The sequence below is a fragment of the Bos taurus genome, chromosome 10 (assembly GCF_002263795.3).
Source record: "Bos taurus isolate L1 Dominette 01449 registration number 42190680 breed Hereford chromosome 10, ARS-UCD2.0, whole genome shotgun sequence".
Lineage (NCBI taxonomy): Eukaryota > Metazoa > Chordata > Mammalia > Artiodactyla > Bovidae > Bos > Bos taurus.
In genome coordinates this window covers 25901943-25929273 of record NC_037337.1, presented here as the reverse complement: position 1 = coordinate 25929273, position 27331 = coordinate 25901943, and the positions used below count along the sequence as shown (strand labels likewise).

Below are 27331 nucleotides of genomic sequence, written 5' to 3'. Positions count from 1 at the left end.
TTGTCTGGGTCAATCTGTGTCATCTAACTCCCTCCGCATTGGTAAGTCCTTTTGGGAGAGACTTTTTTTTAGGACACTCCTGTAATGGTACTGCCAGGTGCTTCTCATGAATCACACACACAGCCTCAGGTACAGGGTCAAAGAATGCAGTCATTGTTCTATCCTAACGATTTTTACAAATTATTTAGCTCTTATCCAGACATTTTTCAACAATGCACTTTTCCATTGATTAGGTCTATGAACCACTCCAGTACTCAATGGACAGATGGAAAGAAAAATGGTGGATTTTTTTTCAAGAGAGTGGATTACACAACAGAGTAGGCTTGCGGTTGTACATGTTCTCATGCTAGGGAAATATTCAATTTAGGGTCCAGGGATGTCCTAGGTAATGTTCAATGTTCTAGGGAAGTCTTCAGTTAGTGCCCAGGGCTCAGTAATAAGTATTTTAAACTCCAGACATGGAACATCTTGGAAACAGTCACATGTTTAGGTAAGTTTGAGTCAGTAATCAACTATCTATTACTTGTTTAAAAACTGCTCAATATTCTCTAATACTACCCAAGAAGGCAGTCATTACATGTGACTACTCAAGTTAAAATGAAATTCCAACTCCTCACATTTTGGGGGATGGGGCTGCACAGCTTGTGGGACCTTAGTTCTCAAACTAGGGATCGAACCCAGGTCCTTGGCAGTAAAAGCCCAGAATCCTAACCACTGGACCGCCAGGGAATTCCCCACATTAGCCACATTTCAAAGGCTCACTCACAAGGCTACCACATTGGTCAAGGCATGATGAAACATTTCCATCATCTCAGAAAATTCCAGTGCACTGTGCAGCAGCTTTATTCCGTCTTAGGTTACAACTCCTTCCCGTTTACTTGTTTTGTCTTTTTGGCATATTCCTCATTACATTATCCCTTCTCTCTTCCTAACCTGTCTTATAGTTTTAAGTGGTGAGGAAAAGAGTCCCACTCTAGCTAACAATAGGACTTGTAATTCTTTAACACACTCTAAACAGGTCCTGCTTTTCATACCTGGGATTCTACAATTTTTTATAATCCTGAAAGTTACTGACACAATCAGCTACAGTTTTGAGGCTTTCTCGATTAACTTAATAAAGATAACTTGGAACCTTCAAAATCCCGAATTTAATCTCTTCTCTAAACATTTGGAATTCTGCCATTCCAGTCAGGTAGCCATCTATACCCAGCCTTTTCTCTACAGCTTAACTGGCCAAATTTTTAATTTATCCCTAATGTTTCTCCAAACACTAAAAATCCTCCAACATAGTGTCCCTTATTATTCAAACATCACAGTAGAAATACCTGTTCTCTGTGAGTTACAGCACTGATAAAGCAAGCGAGGCTCTTTAAAGCTACTTAGTATCCCCACTCTGCATTATTATATATAAGATTTACTCATCACCCTCATTTCTATGTCACACATGCTTACTACTGTTAACTAGTTTCTGCAAGTAATCAGGGTACTACTTTTTCTTTGACCCCTCTGAATTCAACTGAAATGCATTTTCTTGGTCAAGGTGATCTTAACTAGGGTCCCCAAATTCAAACCCCACTTTATACTGGTGCAGCTGAATTTTCCTCATACTAAATAAAAAGGTCAACTGTACAGAACTTTTTAATGTGGCTAAGTCCTTCGTTCTCCCAGGTATAGTCAGTAATGATGCTTCCTGGTTCTCTCCTGAAAATAAAATTAGTTCACCAGTGATGAACATGGGGTCTGGATACAACTAACTTAGCGACTAAACAATGGTCAGTCAGTGTGGTCACAGGCCAGCCATGTGTTCTCAGAAAAAGTACATTTTAAAAACTGATCTCTAAATAAAAGTACCCTAAAGCTTCAAGGGTATTAGATTTCATGGTATGCTGAGAAGACCCATTTTTCTAAATTTTATATCCAAGCAAATGCAACACTGTATTTTATTTGTTTTGAGCTTTCCATAGGTTTTTCAATATTTGGTTTCATATGGAATGAAAAACAGACACTTTTCATGCCTGGGCTAAGTGGGCCAGTATTTTAAAATACTGATGGCTAACAAAATAGCATCTTGGAACTTTGACCTAGAAATCTGACCCTTCTTCTAAGGATCTAGTTTATTTTCTTGTCATCGGTCATGTGCTAAATTCTGAGTTTGTGTAACATATGAGAACATATGAAACAAGGCCGTTAGAAGTATTTTTGACCAAGGTTCTAACAAAACCTACTTATATACAGTGACATGAGCTACAAGGGGAGTCCATAGTCCAGCCTTTCCCTTCTATCCTACTTTGTCAACCTGTTAGATAAAGTGATTTATGGAACCTTTATAAATAGGACATGACTTCTGTCCCTACCAAGTTGTATATAAATGCCTCTGAAACAGAAGCAACTTTCTGGGAAATCTAAGGTTTGCATAAGTTTTAACAGCCCAAGCTAACCATGTTTTTGTCCTGTCCTGCTGGAAAAACTGAAGCATGAAACATAAATAAAAAGGGCCTTTCAGGACAAGGCAAGCATCACAAACCTGAAAGCGGTTTAGTAAGTCCAAGTTTGGGTGCTAATTAGTACCATGCCTAAAATTAGCTTGAATGGACTGAATTAATTGAAAGTAAAATAAATGTGTGACTCTGTCCTCAGTTTTTAGGAAGGAACAGACTACAGAAGACCAGGAAATAGCTCTACAATTTTCAGTAAACACTGAGGCACAGACTCAGAATCCATTTGGTAACTGGGGCTATAAACGGCAATTAAAAAACAAAATGGAAGAGAAGACAAGTTTCATTCTCCAGCTGTTTCACTCTTGACATGTTTGAACCTCTTCTACTTAAGGATGAAACAATTCAGCACTCAACAAAAATATCAAAAAAGCTGCCAACTGGATCACAAAACATTGACAATAAGGCTTAAGGAAGTTCCCAAACTTTTTCATTAGGCATTAAAAGCCATTTTTGCAAACAAATCTCCACTTCAATCCGAGTTACTTGTCTCGTTGATTCAACACCCACCCCAATGAAACCTAAGTTGAAGTGTATGTTGGTATGCATAATAATTACGACTCAAAGATAAATATATCTAGTATATTCTAGGGGTTTTGTGAAGGCTGCTGTGAAACAAAGAATTTGAAGTAAACAATTATAAAATACAAAAATAAAAAAATCAGGGTATTTATTTTTTGTCCAAATTCCTGGTTTAATAAGGTCTTGTTTATTTTGAGAAAAAAGGTCCCAAACATCAGGCTGTTCACAAAAATAACCCACAGTATCAACTTTAGAAAACAAATCTTAAGACTATTACACTAGTTATTTTTCTAGAGGATGCATTTAACATGCCAACTCTCATTCACAAAAATACATTGTTACATTTGTGTTGAACAGCCCCACACAGCACTCTTATGTGGGGTTTAACACACATACCTCTAACTCAAAGCTGCTCTCAGGTTCTACTCAACTAATGAGGACTGCCTTTGTTGTCAGGGAAGCAACTATTGTATGAATGGAAAGAACTGTACTCCCTGTGTAACAAGAGATTATTTTGGAGACAGTTGATAAAAACCATACATCCTTTTTATTGTTAAGTCATAAAGAGGTATCAAAATTAAAAGCAAAAATTACAGGGTAAGACTTAACGTAACTACTAGGAGGGTCAAAGGAAGTGAAAATGGGACTAGGCGCAGGGCAATATGAATTAATGAACATGGGAAGGACAAGGATGGGGAGAACAGTGAGCATGTGCTGAAGATACTAGGGGAGAGGATCTGGTGAAAATTTTGATCTTAGACAAGCGCCTAGGTAAAGAAATAATGGGACAAGATTTCTAAACCCCGCTATGTGCTTAAGAGTCATCCTCGCCATTGGCGCTGTCTCTGTCATCCTCTCCTTCCTCAGCCTCTTTTTCATCATCCTTGATCAACTCCAGCTGTGAGAAACAGACACAAATAGGATGGAGTTAGAGGCACTCCATGGGTCCCTGATCCCCCCTCCACCACCTCTTTCTTTCCTTTCCCGTGGTTTTCACCTGGTCATCCCCCCGATCTTCATTATCATCATCATCCAGTAGGTCCCCCTCCTCAGCAGAGTCATCTGCACCCCCCTCAGACTCCATCTTCACATTAGTCTCATCTTTCTTCAGGGAGCTGCTGCTCTGCTCCTCTTCTGACTTATCATTCTTCATCTCTACTGGGGATGAGAAGGACAAGTCTGTCTAGGGGCAAGTAATGTCCACAGGATGTAGACAATCCCCACTAACAGATCATAGAACTGCAGCACAAATCTAAATCCTCCCACAAAATGCCCTTCCCAATTCAAATTCCATAAGTTTCATATTCAATTGCTTTACACCCCACTATTTCAACATGTACTTGCAACTAGCTTAGGTAACTAACTCTACACCCAACAAGCAATAGGACCACTTACCTCCTTGTTTGCTCTGTTCCTTTTCAATTTTTTCCAGGCTTTCCAGTAAAGAATCCACTTTTTGTTTTATCTGGGTTAACTCCTTCTTAATGGTCTGAAGGTCATCTCCTTTCACTTAATACAAACAAAAACCTAGATTAAAATCAAATGTACCAGAAGCTACCAGATAACCAAACACAGTCCCCCTCTAGACTATACAATAGTAGTCAACATGAGATCCTTGGAGAGAAATGGAGCCTATACCAGATTGTCCTAGTAAGGGGGGTCACTGACCTTTTGATTATTAGATGAAAACTGAATCTAATGACTCTATTCCCTTAGCAGCAGCATTATTACTTTTGTAAGCCTGCTAAAAAAACCCCTCAATTCTATTTTAAAGCATTTTCTAGTTTTAGCAACATTATTTTATACACTGAATGGGTGTTGCAACTCCTTAAAATCTAATGACTTTTTCAAATTACCAAGGCCTTAAGGACAGACGGCTACCTAGAGCTGGCCCCTTAATCACTATTTTCTCATCTTCCATTATTTGACTACACAAAGTTATTTGTACAAAGATAAATTAACTGTGTTGATCTCTGAATTTCAACATACGAGAAATATCAGAACCAGAAAGCTGCAGTAATACTTACACTTTCCAGACTTAGAAGAAGATCCCCGCTGTCCACTCTTAGAATTGAAGCCACTTTTGCCCCTTCGTGAGGTGTTTCCTGATACACGCTGGCGTTTTGAGGGCACTACAGCCCGAGCAATAGGAGGAGGAGGAGGAACACGTGCTGGGTAACTGTACATCCTATTGAATACAAGGAAAATAGAATTTCTTCACAACTAAGTCAGGAAGATTCCAACAACTGTACCCTTATAAAATGATATATTATTGTCAATCATCTAGCAATTACTTCTTTTTGCTAAGTTAATTTCATTCAAAAGGCCAATTTATTCCTTTTAATACTGCAACTGCACACATACACACAATGATTGCATTAAGCTCTGGACATAAAGGTTCCTGTGTACAATGGCATTACTTATAGAACCTTACTTTTTACAATGAATAGCCTTTGCCTTTGATCTTATTCCTTTCATATATGTGCTACAATATTATAAGCAAATAAAGTACTCACAAATGACTACAATTAACCAACTTTGCAAACAGTGCTATTATTAGCTAAATCCCTGACATTTTCACCCACAGACGCATACAAATAATTATCACTAGTTTATAGTATTAGATTGAACTATATAAAACTTCCATGATTAACTGCTTTTGGCCTACGATAACAGGCATTTCATATGTGTTAGCTGGATGTACATACCACTATCAATTCTAACAACATTTAGCATAAGCTCCACTCAAAGAGAAGGCAATGGCACCCCACTCCAGTATGCCTGCCTGGAAAATCCCATGGATGGAGGAGCCTGGAGGGCACGGTCCATGGGGTCGCTGAGGGTCAGACACGACTGGGCGAAAGTGTTGAAATTTTAAAACCCTTATATAATGTGATGCATTTCCCTCTTATACACCTCATCAGTGGCTAGTTTTCTCTGAATTTATAACAGTCTCCAATCCTGGAAGTGAGAACATTTATTCTGCAGTCTCACAGACAATTCTTTCTTCTGCTCAACCTTAAAAATATAAAAATGTTTCTATTCTAACAAGGCAAGTAGGTATGACAGGAACATTTTTCTAATTTAAGAATATGTGTGTACTACCAAATAAGTGAGGGAATAACTTACTATTAATCCTGAAGATTTTAGTACCAACCACCCTATACCTTTCCCTCTTAAAACACAGTAGTTACTGATTTCCCATTCTGCCAAAGAATCAACCCTTGGTAAGGTTGATTATTAAAACAGTCATGCTTTGTTTTAAGTTCCAATAAGGAAGTTTGAATCCTAGGAAATAAGAAAATTTAAAGGTTGATTATTAAAACAGTCATGCTTTGTTTTAAGTTCCAATAAGGAAGTTTGAATCCTAGGAAATAAGAAAATTTAAGATCCTATGATTCAGAAAGTAGGCTCATGCTTCTGCAGAGGTTTCTTCTCAGTAGAAGAGTATTAACTGAGCTGTTTGTCAGTTTTAATCCATTTATGGGAATTACCAAAAGAGCCACTTGGTAACTATTTATTGTAACTACTTTCTTCCATTTTTACATAAAGCTGTTTGTCTTTTGGCCCCAAATTTTCCAAAGTACAATGATCCAGAAACTATAAAATATCAGTGTTCAGAAACTACCTTGCTTTGTGATACTCTGTACAATTTCTGGGAGTAAAAAAGTGAGTTACCACACCTTTTAGGCATGAAATAGCTCATGCCTGAGCCCTGCTGGATTTAGAGATCTAACCTATCTTCCAACCCACTCACTCACGGCATCAGTCTCCAAACCAATGAACTAGCCATTCCAGATTCCCTAGGCTGTAAGGCACTGTAATTTCTTTTTTGCACCATACTTCTTCATCTTACCAGGGTATATACTGCTGTAACAAAAATGAAGAAACAGTGTATATTTTCGATTTATGTAATAGTATCATGAACATGAAGTCAAATGGTTTAGTTCTCTGAGGAAAAATGATCAACTGGTTATGCTGAAGGGCTTTTAGGGTCACAGAACTTAACTGCTGCTTAAGCAAAAATGGGCTCTCAAAAAACTCACAAACATTCCTCCAAGGAAGTTTAAGTAGACCATGCCTTATAAGATGCCAAAGCTCATCAATGTGAAAACATGAGAAAAAGACAACAGGAAGAGAAAAACAACACCTACTGAGAGAATCTTTTTGGTTATAGAATAGATAATAGGAAGCTTCCTATAATAGCTTCAAGAACCAGGTACAAACTAAGTAACCACTTCCCCCACAATAAAGTTATACAGTAAATCATAGGAGGTAATGAAAGAGCTGAATTCTCTAATTATAAAGCCCAAGCCATTAAAAAGTCTTCATGAAAGTTAAATTGTTACTAGAGAACAAGCATTGAACACTTAAGAGAACTATGACTCCATTGAGTTCAGAACCTGGACACTAAGTGTTGGTATAAAATCTAGTCAAAAAGGCAACTAAAATATCATTTTAAATAAATCAAAACACTTCTGGACACGCATTAGCTAGTAATCTAACAGATAAAACAAACAGAACAAAACCCCTCTACCCTGTTCTCCAAGCTAAAACATGAGCATTACAAGGCCTTTATTAAATGTACAGGCATTCAAAGGCAAGCTTCTTCAATGACTAAATGTAACACAGTGACCTCTGGTCTCAGAAAACCTGATTAGTAATACATCTTAACTACTATCAAAGTAGAAACAACTAGAATAAAGTATTGGCAAAAACCTATATTCTCCAGAATGTTTACTTAATGAACCATAACTGCTTCTGGTCCTAAAAATTGGACAGATTTAGGCAATCAATTAAGATTACCGCCCCCCTTACAATACTGACTCATCAAATTCAGTTTAAACACACAATCTCATTATAATTTCATTCAAGGGTTAGGAAATATTTTTTCTCCCACTACATTATTCATCTGCAACAGAAAAATCTCAAGATGAAGGTTCTTCCTGATTATCTTTGATTTTCCTAGAAAAGGGTCAGATTTTATAGGCTACTATATTTGGGGGCTTTTGGATGTCAGACACTCCCTCCAACTGTCTGCTAAAATTCTGTGAATGCTTCAGTTTACAACAATCTACAACTTATACAACTTCAATTTTAAGTTTCCCAATATATCATCCAAAGTAAACCTTCACAACACACCCCTTACCTAATATTATGCTGTACAGATTTTCTACAAAGAAAAGGAGTTTTACAACATTTATCTATCTGGCCTTGTGTGGATGAGCAGTACACTGGATGAGCAGAGTTATCAACTACTGATGATACTCATGAATACCAGAATTAAAGGAACTGTTCAGAATCAAAGTCTTCCAGACTTCCCTGGTGGTTAAGAATCTGCCTTCAAATGCAGCACATGTGGGCTCCAGTCCCTGGTCAGGGAACTAAAAGGCCACAGGCTACAACTACAGAGCCCACATGCCACAAGGAAAGATTCCACGTGCTGCAACTAAGACCTAACAGTTAAAAATAAATAAAAATTATTAAAAAATCAAGGCCTTCAGTAATTGGCATCTTTGAACATTATACTCTTTAGAAAACCATCTGAAAAACCTTATGTGAGTGATTTAGGTAATTGTCTTCTGATCTTTTTAAAAAAATTACCAAATTGTTCATTAGACTGGATTGACAGCACAATACCCTCAGTAGACTTTATGTCTTAAAATTGCTTTTTAGTAATTAACACAATGAAATTATCTTAAACTTATTACTGAAGACTATGGTATAAAATTCTTTTAAACACATAATTTAGGAGCCAAAAAATTTTTAAATTTACAATAAAATTTTAATAGTACCTATTTTTTTTAAATCTCAAAGTTTTATTTTATGAATGAGTAGACTGTTGCCTTTAATTACCTAAGGGAAAAGTGCTAAAAATGACTATGAAGAATTAGTCACTTGGTCATGTCCGACTCTTTGCAACTCTTTGCAATATAGACTATATACAGTCTGCCAGGATTCTCTGTCCATGGAATTCTCCAGGCAAGAATACTGGAGTAAGTTGCCATTTCCTACTCCAGGAGATCTTCCCAAGCCAGGGATCAAAGCCAGGTCTCCCACATTCTTTACAGTCTGAGTTACTGGGGAAACTCTCCCCCCATGCCTATGTAACATGTTTAGTTCAGTTTTATATTAAAATAAAGCTATGATGTATCAATATTCACCCTCAAACCCGGTTTTCATGATGTGAAATTTACCCTGTTGACCTTTAAAATAAATCCACTAGTGAAATTATTATAATTTGTTTTATTTCTAAATTAAGAAACAATTTCTAATTGTTATTTGTAGGCACCCTTCCACAAATGTTCCCTTGATTAGTCTGGGAGAAACCAAACTGGATATGACTACAAACACTTGTTTTGATAACATAAGGCAGAGTGTCAATTACTAATGTCAATTTACACAGTTGCACTTTATGGTCCTTAACTTTCTTTAAACTGCTCTTTTGGTCCATTAAGGATACAGCTTACCTGTACAACAGTTAAAATTAAAAACAGCAAGTACTGCTCAACTAAATGATTAAGGGACTTAATGATTAACAGGTCTGCTGTGCAGGATTCATTCAATATATAAGGGTACCAAAACATCAAATTTTAACTAACTTTTTTTCAGCTAAAGAAAAAAAAAAACAGAAAAACAAAGGTTTATCAGTACCTCTGTAAGGTTTAGGAACCTTGCACCACAGTGATCAAAGCTGGGCAACACCACACACACTGATACTTACAAAGAGCAGGAATCAATAACCTCTGTATTTGTAGAATCAATGAAAGCAATCAATAATTGGCTCTGTAATCTTCTTTTGAAAAGTAGTGGTGATATTAGTATTCAGAGGTACTCTTGCGAAGTCAATGACACATTTCATTAAAATATGAAAAGCCGCTTAAGTTAAGCAACTATATTGAATTTTCTTCATGGATTCACTGGTAATCCATGTTAATCTAAAACTATGTTTCATGGGAGGGCAATTTGAAAATTCACCTAAAATAATCTGGGTGATAGAACATAGATTGCTCTGAGTCCTTTGAAACAAGACTAGATCCAAAATAGTATCAGGAAAAATAACTTTTAAACTGTTTATAAAACTTTCCATCCATGGAAATCTTTTCAAGTCTGCTCAATTTTCAAAGAATTACACTATTACTCAATTGTCATGATGTACTCAATAAACACTCCCAAATATCACTTTGGATCTTTCCAAAAGATAATGTCTTAAACTGTCAGTGTGGTCCAATTTTAATTTTTTTTAAAAGGCGAAAACTACAAAAGGAGATCAAACCAGTCAATCCTAAAGGAAACCAATCATGAATATTCAAAGGACTGACGCTGAAGTTCCAATACTTTGGCCAGCTGATGTGAAGAGCCAACTTATTGGAAAAGACACTGATGCTGGAAAAGACTGGGAGCAGGAGAAGAGGGCGAGAGAAGATGAGATGGTTGGATGGCACCATCGACTCAATGCACCTGAGTATGAGCAAACTCTGGAGGATAGTGAAGGACAGGGAAGCCTAGCTTCAGGCCATCCGGTCACAGCAACTGAGCGAATGAACAACATTTATGAAAAATACTGTTTATAAACAGTAACTTAGAAATACGTAGAACCACTCATTATTAAATTCTCATGTTGTCAAGCCATGTCAGAGTATACCTCTCTCACTTACAATAAAATTTCTTTAAAGGAGTTGTCTGTGAAAACAGGTTTGTGATCACCAGGGGACACAGTGGAGGAAGGAGTTGACTACAAGAAAGCTTCATGGCAAATTTTTGGGAGGTATGGAATTATATCTTGATTGCACTGGTAAATACATGGCTATGCAGGTAGAAACCGTACATCCAAAAGAGTAAAATTTAAGTTTTGTATGATATGTCTGCTTTCCTGGTAGCTCAGTGGAAAAGAATAAATACGCTTGCCAATACAGAGGACAATCCCTGGGTCAGGAAGATCCCCTAGAAAAAGAAATAGCAACCCACTTGAGTATTCTTCCCTGGGAAATCCCATGGACAGAGGAGCCTGGCAGGCTACATGGTGTAGCAAGAGTTGGACACAACTTAACAACTAAAAAACATGATGTCTCCACAATTTGTCTTTCCATTCTCTCTTGAATCGCTTTATAAAGTCTTGTGCCCCTCCATTATGAAAACCTACCCTTGACCCCAGTGAACTCCACACCTGCTACTGGCCTAATTAACATCTCTCAAAGTGGATGTCTAATAAGGAGCTTATATTAACACAGCCACAACTCAACTGTTATATTCACCCCAAACCTTTGTTCCTTCTATGTTCTTTCCCCATCACTGTTCCTATAAATTCCTAGCCAAAACGTTGGTGACATCAGTGATTTCTCTCAGCCCTCACAAAAGTCTGGAAGAAATGTATGTCTGCACTAGCTTCAAATACAACCACTATTCAGCACTCCCACTGTCACCTCCCTGGTCCTTCCCCAAATGACTGTCTGCGTAATTCCATCAGCCCCTTTCACAATAGTCTACTTAAAATAATAAAAAAAATAAGATCCTTTCTGTTCAACTATCTCCAATGGCCATCCTCCCATTCAGAGTAAAAACTAAAGATACACAGTATCTTAACATGCTCTGTATGTGTTCAACCTGTCCATCTTCTCCGAGGCCATCTATTTTCCACTATTACCTGTGACCCACTGTATTTCATAGTAAGATCTTAACAAATATTGAGAAAATAAATTTTCCTACACTGGCCTATAAGAAAGAATTTATCACAAGTCACATTATCAACAACAAATAACAAACCAATCTATCATTTAGCTGGAAAGCCAGTAGGATTCAGCTCCCCTTTTTCTAGTTTTATAAAAACTACTGGAGTTTTCCCCTAAGAAAATTAGTTTATTATTGAAAAAAGTTCAATAATAATTTAACCACAAAATTGAATCCTTTTTCAAACTATTGATAACAATATAAAAATAAGATCTTGTGCCTATAATGTATATAATTTAAGACTATTATGCCATGCTTCCTGTAAGGACAATTTTCCATTGACGAGCTCCTGCTAGTATACATTTTGTACTCTATCAATCTGTTCCTCTTGCTAAACTATTCTATCTCATAGTAATAAGATACTTATCCCTGTAAAATAAAAGTCCTGGAAAAGAAGTTTATCCACCTAAACAAGTCAAATTCTATTTGGTAGACTTCTTTTCTTGTTCCTCTGATTATAGTTTAAGATATCAAAGTATGTGTTAGATGTGTCCAACTCTTTGTGACCCCATGGACTGCAGCCTGCCAGGCTCCTACTTCCATGGGATTTTATAGGCAAGGATACTGGAGTGGGTTGCCATTTCCTTCTCCAGGGGATCTTTCTGACCCAGGGATTGAACCCAGATCTCCTGCATTGCAGGGCAGACTCTCTACATCTGAGCCACCAGGTAAGTCCTTGCATCAAAATAGAATCTTATCCTATTTATCAAAAGGATATCTCTCCCCCCACCCCTTGAAAAATAACTAGTTTCCTGGATATTCTTTCAACATTGCCAGCTTGTTCTAAAACTAGTCTGGGTTCCCTAACTTCTGAAGAGCAGCCCTTGGTCCTTTTCTTTCTTATACTTACAACAAAGTTTGTAGCACTCTAAGATCTGTACTATCAAATCAAGTAGTAACTAGGCACATGTGCCTATTTAAAACAAATTTAAAATTCAGTTCTGCAGTTACATTAGCCGCATTTTCCATATGTGGCCGTCTATGACACCAAAAGTGCAGATACAGAATACTGACCTCATCACACAGTTCTACTGGACAGCACTGTTCTAGTTTGTTCCTTACAGACGTCTACTTACTTTCTATATATAATTTCCAAAGAGTCTAGAATTCTATGTTATTTAAAAGAAAAAAAAAACTAAGAGTGATAAACTTCAAAAATGATAGTATCAGTTACTGTATTCAGAGTCTTATACCAAAAATATGTGAAAAAGCTTTTCCCAATATAAAACTGGCCACAGAATATATATGAATACATTTCTCCAGAGAAACAACCAATTAGCACGTGAAAACTAAACCTCAGCTTTTAAGAAAATACAAATAAGAACCACAAAAAGATAATCCTCACAATAGAATAGCTTAAATAACAAAGACACAACAAAACAGATGTTGGCAAGGACATGAAGAAATTAAAACTCATACATGGCTCAGTTCAGTTCAGTTCAGTTGCTCAGTCGTGTCTGACTCTTTCCAACACCATGGACTGCAGCACTCCAGGCCTCCCTGTCCATACCAACTCCTGGAATTTACTCAAACTCATGTCCATTGAGTCGGTGATGCCATCCAACCATCTCATCCTCTGTTGTCCCCTTCTCCTCCCGCCTTCCATCTTTCCCAGCATCAGGGTCTTTTCCAATGAGTTAGTTCTTCGCATCAGGTGGCCAAAGTATTGGAGTTCCCACTTCAACATCAGTCCTTCCAATGAATATTCAGGACTGATTTCCTTTAAGATGGACTGGTGGGATCTCCTTGCAGTCCAAGGGACTCTCGAGTGTTCTCCAATACCATAGTTCAAAAGCATCAATTCTTCAGCACTCAGCTTGCTTTATAGTCCAACTCTCACATCTATACATGACTACTGGAAAAACCACAGCCTTGACTAGACGCACCTTTGTTGGCAAAGAAATATATGCCATACATGGCTAATGGGAAAGTAAAATGGTACAGTTGCTTTGGAAGACAGTATGGCAGTTTCCCCCAACTATCCTAAGACTCAGCAATTCTACTCCTAGGTACATACCCAAGAGAAATGAAAACATATGCCCAGGCAAGATGTGTATACCACTGCTCAGAGCAGCATTATTCAAAATATGGAAAACATTTCAAAAATCTACCAACTGATGAATGGATAAAATACTGCAGTAGTAATAAAAGGAATGAAGTACTAATACAGAGTGTAACATGGGTTAACTGTTGGAAAAAAACATGGAAGAAACGGGTCACAAAAGACATACCTCATGATTCCACTGACATGAAATGTCCAAAATAAGCAAAGCTACAGATAGAAAGGCAGCCTTCCTGGTGGCTCAGTGGTAAAGAATCCACCTGCCAATGCAGGAGACAAGAATCCCTTGGTCAGGAAGATCCCCTGGAGAAGGAAATGTCAACCCACTCCAGTATTCTTGCCTGGGAAATCCCATGGACAGAGGAGCCTGGTGGGTATAGTCCATGGGGTTGTAAAAAGAGTCACGATTTAGTAACTAAAAGGACAATATAGAAAGTGGTTGCGAGGCCTGGGGATAATAGAATAGGGAATGACTGCTAGTAAGTTGTTTATTTTTAGAGTGATAACATGTTCTAAAATTGTATCATGGTTGTAGTCACACTCTGAATATATATATTGAACTGTATACTTTAAAATGAATTACATCTCAACAAAGCTAGGTTTTTAAAGAAAAAATTAACATCAAGGAGCTTGACAAAGCATATCTAAATGGAGAGTCCTAAACAGCAGAGGTCACCTATGGTTAGGTAATAATATACCCAGAACACCACTTAATTCAGAGCCACAAAACAGATTCTCTGATATGGATGCAAAAGCTTCCCCTTCAAATACATATCTCCCACTTTCTCAACAAGAGTCCAGGACACAAATTCAAGTCAAACAGTATCACATTTATGCTCAAAGCGTAATCATACAAATCTACGCATTAATCTAAAATCTGAGAACTACATGTTTAGTTTCCCATAAGAAGCAAACAGAAGAGCTATTAGCAAATGAAAATTCTCACCCTTTGCCTAAAATGAAGATCTTAACTGTCAACTAAAGAAACATTTCTCAGCTTTCCCAAGTAGCCAAGAACTCTCTGGTTCTCTGAATCACATGCCTTTCCAAGCAGATGATCTCACTCAATTCTCCAAAACCTGAATATTCCACACTTTTCTTTTGTACATACATCCAAAACCTCTCTCTCTCTCTCTCTCAGATCCAGTGTTGCTCAGGAATATCAGAAAATTGAAAGAAAAGGAGGGAGCCAAGAAGACAGCTCCTCTAACACCAATAAGGGCGTTGGCACCTCAAATCCAATACTGTATTTTTTGACTAATTCAAAACCTAAAATATTGTTTGCCTAGAACAAAATAGGGAGAATGCACTGGCACCCCACTCCAGTACTCTTGCCTGGAAAGTCCCAAGGACAGAGGATCCTGGTGGGCTGCAGTCCATGGGGTCGCTAATAGTCGGACACGACTGAGCGACTTCACTTTCACTTTTCGCTTTCACCCATTGGAGAAGGAAATGGCAACCCACTCCAGTACTCTTGCCTGGAGAATCCCAGGGACGAGGGAGCCTGCTGGGCTGCCGTCTATGGGGTTGCACAGAGTCGGACACGACTGAAGCGACTTAGCAGCAGAACAAAATAAGGGCTCAGATATTAGTTTAACAATTATGATGGTTGTTACCATCTTTCATTTGTCTTGCATTTTCAATGGCGATTCCCCCACTTCAATTTCTTTTCTCTACTTTCTGTAAGCATATCTTATTGGAAAAGATCTGTAGGATAAGTATCAACAGAATTGCTTATTTCCCCAAATTCTAAGAACTCAAACCTTTCACAGACTTGTCACTTAACAAAAGATTATGCCTTTAATGGCATAATTCTCTTCATAAAAATAAAAATCTCATCTCAACTTATTATTTTAGCCCCAGAAAGCACCTGCTCTGATAACTGTGACCCAATAAATCATGCCAAGATTAGTCTACCTCAGAAATTTCTCCACATTCCAACATTTACAAATGTAAATGTAAATGTCTTTCCCCCTCCAGTTTCTCTTTTCTAGTCATGGGGTTGTTAATAAGGTATCACTGCTAATAGGACACAACTACTTAATGTGTTCTTTCCAATCACATCTGGCTGCTTCCCCAAATATGCTACGAATATTCATAACCCTGTATCCTCACCCTGTCTGTCTAAAAATCTCCTGTTTAATATCAGAGGCAGGTACAAATATTGCCCTTTGTGAAACAACCTGGAGCTCTTTAAATTTTAACAGGGGAGCTCACACTTCCCCCAAGGGCACACAATTCATCTTTCTATGGGACAATCCTGTATAAAGCAGAACACACAGCAGCCAACTAATTTCACAGCACTTTCTTCACTGTATAACATAGTGCTCATCATAAATGTGCCACATTTGATCTGCTTGTAGACTTACTTCCCTCCTCCTTTCATGGTATACTAGCAATACTTAATGTACTTATATGTGCCATAATAACAGCACTCTGAAAAACCTCCAGTGGAACAACTTCACAGTTCAGTCCCTTATGCACTGTTGACACTGGTATCCAAATAACATGTGCAACTTCTGACAAGTTATTTATTATAAAGTCCTCAAAGACCACTGAACTAAAATCAGGGTCCTTCTGAACCTGCTTAACAGGTGTTAGCCAAGTCTTAGCTATCATATCACAGCCTATTATCAAATCTAAGCATGTGATTTTTCTTGTGTTCCAAAGTTCTTTACAGAAGAATGACTGAGAAAGAACTATTCCATTGTCATAACTGAGTGCTATTTCTTTTATTTAAATTGACATAATTCACATACCAAACCAATATAAACCCTTTGAGTACATACAACTTAATGATTTTTAGTATTCTCACAAACTTCTGCATCATTACAACTCTGTAATTCCAGAGTATTTTCCTGGGTGATTATAAGGGAAAGAAAAGCAGGGCTACTACAAAAAGTCCATCTGAAAGCTTTTCCTAAAAATGGCTATGTTTTTATATTTAAGTAGGGTTCCTTGTGCTACAACAAAAATTAAAGCTTTAATGCCTATTTCCAACAGTGTACCAATTATTTTTATTATAGCACTTCTGGCACAAAGGCACAATCTGCTTTCTAATCGGCATTAATATCAAATGTGAATGACTAAATATCTATATGGAAAGAGAAATTAAGAGAAATTCATTTAAGCATTTGAAAGAAAAATCACTCAAAGGAACTGCTTCACACAAGAAGTCCTCCAACAGCAACTACTCCAGCAACGATTTCCCTAGAAGCAACAAGACTCAACAGGATACAAGTGGAAATGGATCTCTGTCAGCTTACAGGTTGTAAGACTTTCAACATCAAGGTAACTGATGCGGAGATCCTCCTCCACCATGAAGGCTTCCCCAATGGCTCAGGGGGTAAAGAATCTGCCTGCAATGCAGGAGATGCAGGAGATGAGAGATGGGAAGATCCCCTGGAGGAAGAGATGGCAACCCACTCCAGTATTCTTTGCATGGGAAATCCCATGGACACAGGAGCCTGGCAGGCTAGTCTATGGGGTGAAAACAGTCGGGACTGAGCATGCCCATCAGCCCCTACCATGAGTAGTCACCCTAAATCAGAAAGCTACTTTGGGGCTTGTCTTCCTACCAGAAAAAATGTGTTAACAAATCTTTGAGTAATTATAAACTACGTATGACAGTTTATAGCCCATTTGAAAGAGCTGACAGTGTATCTGAGTAACATTAACAAATATCTAAAATGATAGTCTCACACACATTGGTAGTTTATGTTAAATTCACTTAAGAACTTCCAACACATATTATATCAGAAATGGCCTTAAGAACAAATAAAATGACAGGCCTAATTTACATAATTTATGAAAAAGTAATTTGCATTAAGACTGTAGAATCCAATCCTCTGTTGCCTCCTCAGAGATAGCATATACTAATATATAAGTGACTCAAATTTTAACGTTTGATCATTCTCCAGTATGAAAAGTATTTACAATCTTTGGAATTTGTGCATCAAAACCCATGAAAACCCAAGCAAAAATAAAAATCACTCTAATTCCCCTAACAAAATGTCATTAATCACCTACTCCCTGATATCAAAAATGTATCTCCTCAAGAAACACCTAATGCTTACATTCCTAAAGTTTCTGACAAAAGTCAGGGTAATGATGATTAAATTGCATAATACCTTTAATGAAATACTCTGGTCTCCTCTCCGACCTCCCCTATGTCAAAAAAAGAAAAGAAGAAAACAACCTGAATCTGAACTAGGCTCCAAATCTACCCCACTAGTTCAGAGGAAATACAGATGACACGTTAACATGCTAAACAACATAAAATACAACCTGCAAAATCAAGTCTGGAAAACTTGGATGATTAAGGAATCTTCCAATCTTAAGTATAAGTGGTATTGTCATTATGGTTATAAAATGTCATTATGCTTATAAAAGCAGTCTTTAACTTACACTGATATACTACTTTCTTATATAAATTAAAATGTTCTATATTAGTAAACAAAAAACTTGAAATAACTACTAAAAAACATGTCAAGATAAACACCAGTCTTCATTTCACTATGCATTAGTTTAGACTTCTGTCACATAAGGAACTGCATGCTAGAGACGTTAGATTTTGTGGAAAGGAATGGTGGGGTGTCCATGATTCCCTTCATTTTAATATGAAGGGAGTCAACAATATATGCAGAAGCAATAATGTATGTCACTGTTAATGTTGCAGCCTGTGGGATCTTCCCAGACCAGGCACTGAACCCATGTTTCCTGCATTTGTAGGTACCACCCAACCACCAGGGAAACCCAAGATTAATTCTTGATTAACTGAAGCGTAATAGTATTTGAGGGTTATACATAATGCAACCTTTGCCCACATTTCCTTAGCCTTCATAACAACTCTATTAGTAGGCATTATCATTTTAGGGATAAGAAAACTGAAGTGATATATGACTCTGGTCATAATCCTTTCTGCTAAGTGACTAAGCCTTTGGATTCCTCTATCAGCCGCAGCCCTAATGTAACAATAGGCGGTAGAAATGCCAAATGTATGTCTTAAAATATTCATGTGAATTTCATGTTCTTAATGGTGTGACTAAGCAGACTGATTTAACCCCCACTTATATAACAGGACACAGAGCTTTCAGCACATCTCAGAGCCAATTTCCCATCTTCTTTTAAAGAATCTAATTTATGATGTTACTAAGGATAATAAATATCTTAACCTTGTGAACAAAGTATCTTCAGGATGACTTCCGAGAAAACTGATACTACCATTTTCCTAAGTTTTTCCATTCTTAAGTAAACATGCTTGTTTTCCCTACTAGACCTCAGTATATATTTGAAGGAGCTCTTCATTAAGCCACTGTTTGGTTACTCAGTCATCAGAAATCTTTTTTTATTGGCCAAGTTTAGAATGGAAGGTCAAAAACATTACTTTTCACTGTCACTCTATAATACCAAGTAATACAGATTAACAACTAAAGGTATTCTCTCACTCTTGAAAAACTAGTGAGGCCAACAGTGGTGTTGTTATCAATTTTTAAGACCAAATAGCAGTGGTAAGACATATGAAAGTATTTCTGTAAACATCTCAGTGTTTTCATTATTCCTTGCTATCTCTTTTACTCAATTTCAAAATTCATCACTTAAAACAACCTTTCCCAACCTTACTTAGAATGAGATGATGCATCTATATCAACTTTCTCATGATTTTTCAAATATAAATGCTATTCTGGAGGCATAAGAAACCATTATTCCAATCCCTCTGCCTTTTAAAACTGTATCATCATCTTCAATCTACAATACTGCATTGTAAATTCATTACCTATGCTTATTGTATCCTATTCTGCATTGGTTGGTTTGCTTAAAGATTACTGAAATTTTAAGGAATCTTTTTTTTATAGTTTTGCTGTAATCGTCTACAATGCAAATCTAAGTAGCTAATATGCAAAAAAAATAATAGAGAACATGAGACTGCTCCACTTATCATTAGGCAAGTCAGTCCTTACATTTATGTGGCACAAATTAAAACAAAAAACTGACTTGTCAAGAAAAAGTGTTAGTCCAGAAAATATTGGACATTTGCCCTGTCATGTCTCCATATGCTTTGTCAGTATATATATAAACTGGTTCTATAAAATCAACAAAAAAATAACCCTTATCTAGTCTAATGATTTGCAGAAGTTATTTTTCCATTAGGCTTCCTGGTGGCTCAGATGGTAAAGAATCTGCCTGCAATGTGAAAGACCTGGGTTAGACCCTGGATGAGGAAGATCCCCTGGAGAAGGGAATGGCAACCCATTCCAGTCAATATTCTTGACTGGAGAATTCCATGGACAGAGGAGCCTGGATGGCTACAGTCCATGGGGCTACTAAGAGTCAAACACGACTGAACAACACACTTTTTTTTCATTATGTTCTGACAGAAAAGAGGGGGCTTTATTTGAAAACATGTTTGTTATTCGTTACTACAAAATAGAACATTACCACAAAATAGAAAAATAAATGATTCTCACTAGACAGCCTCTAATTGGAAGAGAAAACATCTTAAACATACCTGTCATAATAATCCCGTTGAAAGTCATAGTCCAAGTCAAAAGATGAGCTGAAAAACAAATACCAAAGAGGATTAATTTGGAGCTGTTGACAACAGCAGATGGGAAAAAAAAAAAAAAAAAAACCCCACCCTAAACCAACCCAACAAATAGATCAACAAGATTAGCACGGACTAATGCCCAATCATTAAGCAACAGATCACTAAATTCCAACCACTTTAGGCCACTGGACATACAGTGGCCAAACTACAAATTTAGCCATAAGATTGCTAAAATGACAACACATAAGAGCTAAAATAAGAATATGGAAAAACACAATAGTAAATTAAACATTCTTATGTCATCCTCTTTCCCTTTCTTACTCCCTCCCCAGCTTCTCGGAAGCTAAGTAACTCCTTTTGAAGGAATTTAATTTATACTAGTAGGGCTTCCCTGGTGGCTCAGATACTAAGCAATCTGCTGGCAATGCAGGAGACCTGGGTTTGATCCCTTGGTCAGGAAGATTCCCTGGAGAAGGCAATGGCAACACACTCCACTATTCTTGTCTGGGAAATCCCATTGGACAGAGGAGCCCGACAGGCTACAGTCCATGGGGTCACGAGAGAGTCAGACACAACTGAGCAACTAACACTTTAAATAACAAACTACTCTTTAATAGTAAAAAATCTCAGGAATTCCAACAACTTTCTGGGAAATGGGGTAAAATGAAGCCTATTAACACAAAATTAATAAAGCAGTCCTTTCACATACATAAAACATACTACAGTTAACCCTCCCCACATCCAGAAAACAGATAGAGAAGATGCCCACTGATGGACACAATGCAGTTATAAATAATAAAGTTCCGGACCTGAGTAGAGGGGACGGAGAAGGGTGTTCTGGTACTGACCCGTACATCTCCGCTGCAGATCGTTTCACACCTGCTTTTCCTCGGTTCACTTTTGGCTCTGCAGCCAGATTAATATCTGGGGGAGGAAAAAAAAACTTTATTGACAACTCTGTTGGGAGGGAGGTGTCTCAAACTGCACCTTTCTAGAGTGTACATGGCCATATAATTAACAAAAGTCAAATGATGTATCTCATCTTTCCTTGTTATATAAAATATGCTCAAGATTTTTTTTACAAGGTTAGGACTTAATCCTCCATTTCTTTGTCCTCTGTTCTGTAACAACAAAACAGAAATGCAAAACACATGAAGTACCTTTAATACCTTTTACCCTCGACTTGAACACCTCAATGAGAAACTGGGGATTTTTATTCTCCTTACAAATAGGATAAACTGAAAAGTTGCATTAAAAAATAAACACTGTACAGTGAACTGCTTATAAGTAAACAGTTATAAAAGTAAATCTTCATATGCATGCACACACTCCAAGGCAAAGAATCGAAAGAAAACAATTCTAGTTTCCTTATACAACATAATTTTTAAAACATCTATGCCAAACTGCCCAGTCACTCACCATGCCACCCACTACCTATCAAAGAATTCATGTTCCCCCAAATATTTTAACAGATGAGATAATTTCTCAAAAAAACAATTAAATAAAAGCTAGCCAGCTCTCCAAAACTCAGTTCATCAAGTGACCACTGGAAAAAGATTTTTAAGTACATTGTCTTATCTGCTAAACACCATTACATTTATGAATAATCTTCAGAGTTCTTAGTTCACTAAACTCATTTCTAATTTTTAGTAATTAATGTTTGTAACAACCCTACTTTTACAGTTTTGACTCTGGAATCGTAAGATTTTATAAAACTAAAGGTAGGCTTTTTTAAAGCAGTTTAAAAAATGTAGTAACAAGGTTAACTACATTGTGTATCCAACTGATTTTACAACCTCATAGAATTATTTCGTGATATTCTAAACTATAGTACAGTTGACACTTGAACAACGTGGGAGTTAGGGCCCTGACCCTCTGTATAGTGGAAAATCTGCATATAAATTTACAGTTGGCCCTTCATTATCTGTGGTTTTGCACTGGGATTCTACCAATGCTCTTGTAGTAATGTTAATACACATTAAAAAAAAAAAAATCCATGTAGATGTGAATCCATGCAGTTCAAACATGTATTATTCCATCAAGGGAAAACTGTATTAAGTCAATATCCAAAATCGAGTAATTTTGATAAAAACAGAGATATGATTGCTTGAGGCTGTGGCACAATGTGCACATAAAAATCTGACGTTTTGTTTTCTTAAAAACCTAAGTGTCCCCTATTCTGCCCACTGAAACTAACAAGATGCAATTAAAATTCAATAAACACTCCTAGTATACAGGGAGTGGGTTTCCAAATAACTCCCATTAAAAGGAGCCAACACTCTTATAAGATACACAGATGACCCAGAATATCCTGTGGTGCAGTAAGCAAGAAGAAATGTAGTATCACAAGAGTAAGGTCTCAAGGACACAGGAACCAACTTAAAGGTGATCTATCCACTGGCCAAAGATGAGATATCTCAAGTTTCAAACAACAATTTGCAAAGGACTGAAACATATGTAATGAGATCTCAAGTTTAGAATATAAATTGTCTGAATAGAGCTCAGATCTCATTTCTCAAAAATTTCAACATGCTAGATCAGAGGCGAACCCTACTGGGGAACTAAAATAAGACAACCTTTTATTATGAATCACCTCAATTAATCCTCTCATGTTATCTAAATTCTCTTGACAACCACATAGTAGTATTACCTTCAGGAATAGATAATAAACCGAGGTAGCGCATGCACGCACACACACATTTTAACAAAGAAAAGCTATGTAGGCTGCCCAACACATAGTTATAAGGCCCTAACATATATCTGACTCTAGAGCACATGACTAAGCTCTGTTGTCTTTACCCAGTCGACTGTGTTCAAAATGACACAGACATTTTAGGCAGCAAAAGTACCTGATGAAGTATTGTTCCTCTCTCTCCTACTTTACTCAAGACTGCCAACTAAGGGTTATCCAGTTTCTACTACACCAAATGGTAAGATTTTATAGGTCTAAAATTCTCTTTAGACCTATAAACCTGATTTTTAATTTTTATTAGGCTGATGTCAGACATAACACGCAGAACACCTCTCTGACGAACAGCTTTTATGGAGAGGGAGAGAAAGAGAAAGAAAACATGAACAGAAAAACTTCCAGATCTGAATTACATAATCAATGAAAAATTAATTCAACACAGATCTTACCTAAAACCTGGCCAGCAATCATTCTGCCATCCTCTCCTGCCACAGCAGCCCGGGCATTTCTCTCATTAACATACTGAACGAAGGCAAAGCCCTTATGAACAGAGCAACCCACGATTTTGCCGTATTTTGAGAAGATTGCTTCCACGTCAGATTTCTTGACCACAAGGGTATTGAGATTCCCAATGAATACACGAGAGTTCATGGAGCGAGGATCCGTCTTGTTGGTAACATTGCTGGCCATTGTCTTTGATGATATGGTGCCTCACAAAGCTGAAAAACTGAGAGGGGAAAAAAATGCATTCAGGTGAAAAGATGCTAAAAACAAAATAATCCTTGGTAAAAACCTGTTCTACTCTTATTTTGAACCATTCTACCTACAGTTATCAGTCAACTTAAACAAAATGGATCTCACAGCATCAAGTTTATTAGTATTCAGAGACTTGAGCCCATGAATATATATCCTTATAGAAATTCAACCTCCTCTTCTGTAATATATTCCTGCTAGAGTATCACTTCAAGGGGGGAAAATTCCTCTTCACATAATACACACAATCCTCTTGGAAATTATTAATCCCAAGTGACTTCACTATTTAAAATTCCTCAAGCAAATCAGAACCTAATCTCTCTACCATAAATTTCTGTTTTTCACTGTCCCAGTCATGCTAATCGAACCATCCCTTGCCATCTATCAATAACTCCACCTTTTTGCATGTTGCTTTTATTGAGTCTCACTCATTGCCACATAAAGAAGTCCAGTTTCTGCCCACAAACTATTCTTTAGCTAGATGAATGTGGACAAGTGACACTCTGCCCTTAAAGTTTAATTAACTTTATTATATGAAGGCAATAAATAGAACCAACTCATTCACTCTGGAAATAACCTATTTCCAGGTACTTTGATTGATTTATAGCATCCAACAGATACTTAAATATCAATATCATTTTTACAGAACGTTATGATTCTTTATGTAAAAACAGTACAAAATATAGCTAGGACATTTAATAATGCTGGATGGTGATGATGATAAAACTAGAAGGTAGAACACTGCCTTAATCAAAAAAGAACCAGAAGCAGTTAAGGAAGAAAACACAACTTTGCTCAGACCATTTCAAAACAAAAATTATTTTTATATATGTTACAGAGGCATAGTCTGTAACCATGTGGCGATTCACGAAATCATTTTAGGTCTTTTAAAGTGCAAGATGTTTTGATATTCTTTAACTTTTCTATCAGCTTTTCATCTTCTGCTCCTTCCCACTCCAACCACCAAAGTTAAACAGGGCTTAAGATGGGATCTACCCTAGATTTAGAATAACATTCTTAAGGTTGTTTCCCATTTAACCCCTTGAAAGGTACTGAATAGCAGTGTCTGCTGCTGCTGCTGCTGCTGCTAAATCACTTCAGTCGTGTCCGACTCTGTGAGACCCCATAGACAGCAGCCCACCAGGCTCCCCCGTCCCTGGGATTCTCCAGGCAAAAACACTGGAGTGGGCTGCCATTTCCTTCTCCAATGCATGGAAGTGAAAAGTGAAAGTGAAGTCGCTCAGTCGCGTTGACTCTTTGCGACCCTGTGGACTCAGCCTACCAGGCTCCTCCGCCCATGGGATTTTCCAGGCAAGAGTACTGGAGTGGGGTGCCATAACTTTCCAATCCTCAAGAAGAAAATGACAAACTAGTTCTTGTGGATTATGTAAAGGTCTTATATACATGTAAAAAAAAAAAGATGGTATAACATTTACACATGACCACTACCATTCTGACCCTTCAAATATCTTGTCTTTTCACACACATACTGAGTCTAAAACTTTAAAGCTCCTAGCCTTCTGAAATTCAGGAAACAGCCTGCCTTTATTGGAGTTTCTAAATTGTATCTTTACAATTTTTTTTGACACTCAGCAGTAAAAATTAACCTAACAGTGGCTACTCAGAACCACTAACAGCCTTTCAACTTAAGCAGGAACACCAAAAAGCCTTACAACTCCAAGAGGAATCAAAACAGAAACCTACTAAGAGGCCTGCTGCTGCTGCTGCTAAATTGCTTCAGTTGTGTCCGACTGTGTGACCCAGTAGACAGCAGACCACCAGGCTCCCCCGTCCCTGGGATTTTCCAGGCAAGAACACTGGAGTGGGGTGCCATTTCCTTCTCCAATGCATGAAAGTGAAAAGTGAAAGTGAAGTCGCTCAGTCGTGTCCAACTCTTCGTGACCCCATGGCAGCCTACCAGGCTCCTCCGTCCATGGGATTTTTCTGGGCAAGAGTACTAGAGTGGGGTGCCGTTGCCTTCTCTAAGAGGCCTAACTGGTTTCAAATAATACTTCTGCGTGGCTCTTAAGGTTTGCTATTATTTTAAGTGGAGACATAAGCCAGTTTTCAGCAAATTTTTTCACAAAAAATATATACACACACACACACACACACATATATACACACAAGTGATAAATCCAGGTAAAAGCTCCCTGAGTTTCTTCTTTAGTATTTATTTATTTGTGGCAGGCAGGATCTTGGATCTCTGCCCCAGCATATAGGATCTCTAGTTGTGGTCTGCAAAATCTTAGTTGCAGCATGTGGGGTCATTTCCAGTTCCCCGACCAGGGAACAAACTCAGGCTCCTGTACTGGAAAGCAGATTCTCAACCACAGGACCACCAGGTAAATCCCTCTCCTTGAGTTTAAGAAGAAGAAATTAATTGTGAGTAAAGCAAAAACCTATGAAGAGCATACAGAATACAACTTTGTGTCAATGCATCCCAAACAAAACTCCATAATGCACAGTGGTAAGGGCAAGTCAGAAGCTAACATGCATGTTATATATCACTGTGGGAGAAGCAGAAGAAGTAACTAGGCGCCTAGAAGTGCCAGAAAACTGAAGAACATCAAAATATCCAGGTAGTATGTACTGGAAAGGAAAAGAACAAATGTTAGGAAAAGCAGTTTCAACAGGGAGGGTCTTGCCTGAGTCAACAGTGGGTGAGTACAAGGTACTGCAGTAAAACTGTCCATAGGTGCTAACGCAGCTCAAGTCTCTACAGAATCTCAATACTTAGAAGCCCCATGTGCATTCCTTTCTCAATCCCTTCCCTCCTCCTCCTAAAACTACTAACTTCACAGTAAAATCACTTTCTTCCTTTTAAAATAATTCTACTACCTAATGTGTAGCCCTGGGTAGTAATACTCTTACCCACTGATACAGATTTGATGTCTTTTAATGCTCTTTTTAGATAAGTTCCCCTTTAACATTTATCTGTTGAAGAATCTTGAGCATTTGTCCTGCAGTTTTTTAAAATTTCATACCTTTAGCATAATTCCACATATTTCGTATTTTCAGAAATTGGAAGCTGTGACCAAAGGTTTGATCAGACTCACGTGTGACACTTCTGCAAGGTTATATTCAAGTAGTAGTATCTTTTTGTAATGTTATTCATGCTAAAAATTCTACCAGATCTCTCTAGGGATTAATGGTAACTCAAGCTTATCCTTAACATTATTATTTAGAAACAGCTTGAAAATAGTTTTATCAGTTCCTGCAACTTTAGTAACAGTTTGCCTGTGTCCTTTGTATCTGTCAGTTTCAATGGGTGTAAAATCACTGAATCACATTTTCTTTCCTTAAATATACTCCATTTACTTCTGGACTGCCACAGAATCATTCCAAACTATAAACCTTGCTGGCAAAGTTCTATTTTCTCAACCTGAGTAGATGCTACAGGGCTTTTGCTTTATAATAATTCATTAAGCTGGGTTTTTTTTTGTTTTAAAGACAAATAGAAACGAAATAGATCTAAATGAGTGTATTTGAGGGTGCCTCATGGGTCACAGAAGTTTACATTTTGGAGTCACCCT

The 27331-nt window shown here is 37.5% G+C and overlaps 1 protein-coding gene across 26 annotated transcripts in view; it reads right to left on the bottom strand.

The window, feature by feature from the left end:
* Positions 1 to 3545: 3545 nt before the first annotated feature.
* The window catches only part of HNRNPC (heterogeneous nuclear ribonucleoprotein C), a 44763-nt gene continuing 20977 nt past the window's right edge, over positions 3546 to 27331 (bottom strand). For 10 of the 26 annotated variants that reach the window (XM_010809097.4, XM_010809096.4, XM_059890328.1 and 7 more), the window contains 7 exons: positions 23492 to 23769; positions 21163 to 21277; positions 20315 to 20362; positions 5045 to 5205; positions 4413 to 4526; positions 4015 to 4175; positions 3546 to 3915 (listed from right to left, as the gene is read on the bottom strand). In XM_010809097.4, coding sequence (XP_010807399.1) covers positions 3832 to 3915; positions 4015 to 4175; positions 4413 to 4526; positions 5045 to 5205; positions 20315 to 20362; positions 21163 to 21277; positions 23492 to 23732 — 924 coding nt within the window. In that variant the 5' untranslated portion in view covers positions 23733 to 23769 and the 3' untranslated portion in view covers positions 3546 to 3831. The remainder of the gene's footprint in view (positions 3916 to 4014; positions 4176 to 4412; positions 4527 to 5044; positions 5206 to 20314; positions 20363 to 21162; positions 21278 to 23491; positions 23770 to 27331) is intronic. The other 16 variants (XM_059890331.1, XM_059890332.1, XM_010809104.4 and 13 more) reach the window with 3 other exon arrangements.